This window comes from Aplysia californica, unplaced genomic scaffold (assembly GCF_000002075.1).
Source record: "Aplysia californica isolate F4 #8 unplaced genomic scaffold, AplCal3.0 scaffold00179, whole genome shotgun sequence".
Lineage (NCBI taxonomy): Eukaryota > Metazoa > Mollusca > Gastropoda > Aplysiida > Aplysiidae > Aplysia > Aplysia californica.
Window position 1 is genome coordinate 802,885 of NW_004797449.1, and position 5,359 is coordinate 808,243.

The 5,359-nt window shown below is 42.5% G+C and overlaps 1 protein-coding gene across 1 annotated transcript in view; it reads right to left on the bottom strand.

Annotated features, from left to right (window-relative positions):
- The window catches only part of LOC101851188 (cocaine esterase), a 19,600-nt gene that overhangs the window by 10,037 nt on the left and 4,204 nt on the right, over positions 1-5,359 (bottom strand). The window contains exons 3-5 of the mRNA XM_005098313.3: positions 2,546-2,733; positions 1,471-1,678; positions 458-643 (exon numbers count right to left, since the gene is read on the bottom strand). Of these exons, the coding sequence (XP_005098370.2) occupies positions 458-643; positions 1,471-1,678; positions 2,546-2,733 (582 nt within the window). The remainder of the gene's footprint in view (positions 1-457; positions 644-1,470; positions 1,679-2,545; positions 2,734-5,359) is intronic.

Sequence of the window (5,359 nt, forward strand, 5' to 3'; positions counted from 1 at the left end):
CCCCACCTCTGTCTCCCTCCCTCAACTTCCATCTCCCTCTCCTCACATAGCCGCACCCAGTGGGTCCCATGAATACAGTGAAGGCCCGAAGATGTAGCCACTATCCATGAGTACCTCTCAATCCCCTGTCTCTCTCCTTCATCATTCCCACTCCGCTCCGCATGTCTCCCTCCTTCATCCCTCCATCATCCCCACTACTCACCTGGCCGCTTCCAGTGGGTCCCACGGGTACGGGGAAGACTCGTAGATGCATCAACAGTCTATGAGTGCCCCTCCCCTCCTCCTCCTCGGCCCTGTCTCCCTCCCCTTCCCCCTTTCCCTCCCCCCTCACCTCGCTGCCTCCAAAGGATCCCAGGGGTAGAGTAGATGGATCCACTGTCTATGACTGCCCCTCCTCTCCCCCTCCCCTCTCCCTCTCTTCCCCTTGTCCCTCTCCCTCCCCCTCCCTCCCCCTCACCTCCCCGCCTCCAGTGGGTCCCAGGGGTACAGGGAGGGCCCGTAGATAGATCCACTGTCCATGACTGCCCGGGCAAAGAGCTGTCTGCTGTGTGGTGACACTGTGTGGAGTGACGTAGCTTTCCCGCCGGCTGACTCGCCCATCACGGTCACTCGACGCGGGTCTCCGCCAAACGACACGATGTTTCTGAGGGGGAAGAGTTACAAACAAGAATTAGCTCCTTAAAGGATCACCATCATCCTTGTAGATCTAACATCATAACACGCGCTCATATGACCTTAGCAGTTGCGAGCGCCGTAAAACCTTATACTATACATACATACTAACATCATAACTTTTAAATTTCATCATTTATTTATTTCTTGACGTTGTTTGCTCATTGAAGGATGTAACCCTCCAACAACCAACTCCACAGCTGTTTTCTGTGTCCCGACTGTATCCATCTGCTCTTTGGTGTTGTCCTGACATCTTCATTCTGGCCCACGTCCAGATCTTTTTCCTGTTCTTAGTTTCTACTCCTAACATTAAACAAGCATTCTTTTTGTCCATCTGTTGTCCTTCATTCTGCTGACGTGACCAGCCCATTTCCATTTTTTTAAAAATTGTTGGGGATATCTGTAACTCCAGTTTTTTCACCCAACATAATAACTGTTAACCCGTAAATAAAAGTTAAATCATCAAGCATTATAAATATTAACCTTAAAATAAAACCCACAACCATCGTAAAAGTTAGCGCCCTAAATCACCATCACCATAATGTCGACATAACATCGTTATCTGTTACCACCGGCGTCTGTGGTTTAAGGGTATAAGCGCTTCGCTGTCGCATGTAGGTGATCTTATTTCAATTCCTGAGTGAGTAGAATTTTTATCAAGCACCCCAGACTTTCTACTGGAATTTTTGTATTCATCTCAGCCCGGGTTGACCCTGACAAGCAGGGGCGGAAGCCAGACTCTTAAATGATCTAAATTGTGTCGATAGGGACGTAAAAAAGCCTACAAAAAAACCTCACCTAGAGAGCCACGTAAGAGCCAGATTTTGATCCCAGAATCCCATGTTGCCAGGAGCGTCTGACGTCATCGTGCTGAGGAACCCCAGGGGTCCTAACCGATAGTGGACAGTGACCACAATGACGTCACCGCCAAGCACCAGAGGGATGGCGTCCCCACCGTCAGCATTTCCCAGAATGTTTCCTCCTCCGTGGATGTAGAATAGGACAGCTGGGAAAAGTATAGCATCGTGGTGAAATCAGGCTCTCGTAGAACATTTTTAAAAAGATAAATACATCGACATTTTTTCTGCAGGGCAATTGTTACCCTTTTCTTCTCCTTTTTTTTTTGGGGGGGGGGGAGGCTCTCTATACCTTTTTTTGTGTTCATTAAAACACAAATAAAGGAGATGGTTGTTTGATAGAAAAGAAGGAGCGAACTACACTAGAACACTCGCCAACCACCTACCAGCACCAGCGATTAATAAAGTCATATTTCAAATAACATTTTCAAAGATTGGCCACTTCTTTGAATGTGAAGTGCAATATTTAATAATATCCATGACCAGACACGGTCATGGCCGTCCATAGACTTAAAAATAAATTTCAATCAGGCCGGAGGACATCACATTTGTCAAAATGGAGAAATTCAAATGTTCGAAAATGTCCTAGACCGGACACTGTTATGGCTGACATAGATTTGATTTATAGTTATCCTTGACCAGGCACAGTCATGGTCACTCATAGACTGCTCTCTATGAAAACTTTGCTTTGCTGGTGAGCAACATGGACGCGTAAATGAATGGCAAAACACGAGTCTCACTATAGTCTAGTACGTTCGCAACTTTTCTTCCCGTGGCCTTCATTTTGTTACTAAGAGAGACAGCCCTAGCTCAAAATACAGGGCGCAGCACAGTGGCATGGTTGTAAACTGTTGTGTATTATTTGTTTAATATTGTGTATTTATGTATGTATTTATGCATGTATTTAATTTTATGTATGTACGTATTTATAATTATGTATTTATGTATAAAATTACACCAGAATTGCCCAGTCTTGAATATTATAACACAAGTACAAGTCTGTGTTGTGCCCAAACCTCTTGAGTCACGAGCCGTCCTGTTTGCCGGGGTAAAAACGTTGAGAAATAAACAATCCTCATCTGCGTGTTGATCAGGGATCACGGGGTGACAGCGGGCACCCCGCCTACTGGCATTCACCACGGGGGGTAACGGGTTCAAATCTGACCGGGCAAATCGCAGTTTTCCCAGTGGAGGTTGTCCATACCTGTTAAATAGAAGAAACAGAAAAGAATGGGTTACTATGGTTTCATCGGATGTCTATAAAAAAAGAGGACCTATTTAAAGTGCAACATCTCGGTTATTTTTAAACCAGTTTCAACAAAACTTCGAAAAAATACATTTCAATCAGGCCGGAGGACATCACCTTTGTCAAAATGGAGAAATTCAAATGTTCGAAAAAGATTGAGTTTTGAAATTTTCAACAATAATTAATTTATAGAAACAGATCTTTATAACCTCTTAAAAGTCAACCAACTGTGCGTTTAAGCATTTTTAAGAAAAAAAAGTAATACACTGGCATTGTCCAATAAACACGTGGAAGGTGGTAGCTATTTAAGTTGTAAGCTCCAGATGTTGCTCATTTCTTTCCCGACAAGCTCAAATTATACGCCGTTGGAGATTTTGAATAATTCTGTGACATGTTTCTTTCCAACATAGAGTTTCAACTGTTTGATTGTTTTTGAGTTGTTTCTGTTGTCTCTTTCTGTCAAAAACAAACACACCTAAAGCCAAACAAAACAAACAAACACAACAAAACAAAAAACAAAGCAAAAACAACATCACAAACAACAAAACCCAAAAGGAAATAATTAAGGAGCTTCAACTCGAGGGAATGTGGTGACCATTCATTAGTAAGATTTCTGCGTAAAAGTCGTCTCTCACAACTTTTTTTTTTGGGGGGGGGGGAGGGGGGGGGGCAACCACGCAAATACCACTCTTGATGCTGAAGGCGTGGTCCCATCCCACTGGAAGCAGGTCACCCCAACTTCTCCAAAACTTTCTCAGCGCGGTGAGATATCCATCTGACTGAGACTGATCATTCACCGTCAGCTGAATTTTAGTTTCTCGACGTGGTGGAATCAGGCGCTCGTCAATTCTTGGCCAAGCAGAGTTATTGATATCACTTTAAAGCCTGTTCATTTTTCTGCTTTGAATGAAACAAATATCCATTTATCTTGAATACAAGTCGAGATATTTGCGAATGAAGGAGGAGGGGGTCACCTGGTTTCAGAGTTAAAATAAATGAGAAAATGACCACCAAAAATTAGTTATTTCCTTAACTTGAGAGTCCGAGGAAACTGAAAATTTACAATTTTGTGCTTTTAATCAACGGTTTGCAGTCAAATCCACACAGAAATGTGTTCTTTAATGGGCATGAAAAGTGTTGAGACAGAAAACAAAAATTAGATAAAAATGATAAAACTTGCGGGGAAATGCCAGTTTCTTCACTCTGATTAATTTGACGAGAGCCTGATTCCACCACGCTGTCTCACATATTATTTCCCCTGACATTGCTGGCTATTGGATAGCAGCACTTGGGGGGGGGGGATTCCATCTACGTTGCAAGGGACGTTTGGGGGCGGGGGTGCGGGTGGGGGGGTGGTTGGGGATGTGACTGATATCACTATCTGAGAAATAAACAAACAGCTTACATGAAGTCCTACCTTCCCCCCTGTAGACGTGAGAAGGCCTACACGTAAGTGTTTACCTACCTAACCTCAACATAATGCGATGATGTGAAAGGGCCAAGGGCAGATAGTGAGGCAGTTTCCACATCCGGTAGGTTTTATTACATTAAGTCAACGCTTTCATTAAAGTAAAAACAAGAAAAAGATGAATATTGGGAAAAGGGCAGGTTGTAAAGGGAGGGGGGGGGGATATGTTAGGCATTGGGGTGAAATCACGAGTTCGTCAAGTTAATGAAATTGAAGAAACAAGAATTTTTTCGTCCGGTAACACCTTAAAAAAATTTTTTTTTGTTTTTTTTGGCCGCAACATCTTTCATAATGTTCATTTAATAATATAATAATAATAATATATAACATTTATAGAGCGCATTTCCCAAAAAAGTAGCTCAATGCGCTTTACATTGGAATACCCATTTTTCAAAATTTTTAAAACACTTTTGTGTGTAGATTTGGTTTGAAGAAAACGTTGATCAAAGACCCAATAAATTAATGCAATTTGCAGTTTCCAGGGACGCTTGAAAGACACCAAACTTTGGCAGCCAATATTTCGTTAATTTTACCTCTGTAACCAAGCGACCCCCAACCGCTTCAACATCGATTTCATTTTTAATTGCATATTTTAATGCATTTTTTCATCAAAAGCAAGACAAATGAACACGTTTTAAGATCATACCATTAGCTCAATATGCCTTAAAACTTAACGAGAGCTTGAAAATATCGGGTCGTGACACAATTCTTTCTGCTCCTTCTTCTCAAAAAATGTTTTTTATTTACTCTGTGTCCATTCCCCATCCCTCTTTTTTCTCCCTCCCTCCCGCTGGCATTCAATTTGTCTCCCTCTTTGTCTTTATCTTTGTCTCTCTGCCCCCCCCCTCTCTCTCTCCCTCCCCCCTCTCTCTCTCTCTCTCTCTCTCTCTCTCTCTCTCTCTCTCTCTCTCTCTCTCTCTCAGCGTGCCTCCGTGCGTCCGTGCGTACGTGCCCCGTTTAGGTAAATTATCTGATGTGCTGCAACAATTTAAGCATTTATTGTCGAGTCATATGTTATAATGTGTGGATGTATGGCCTTCCAATTCAATAAAATCAATAAAAGTACAAAAATAAAAATTATCTCTCTTCTCTCTCTCTCTCTTCCTCTCTCTCTCT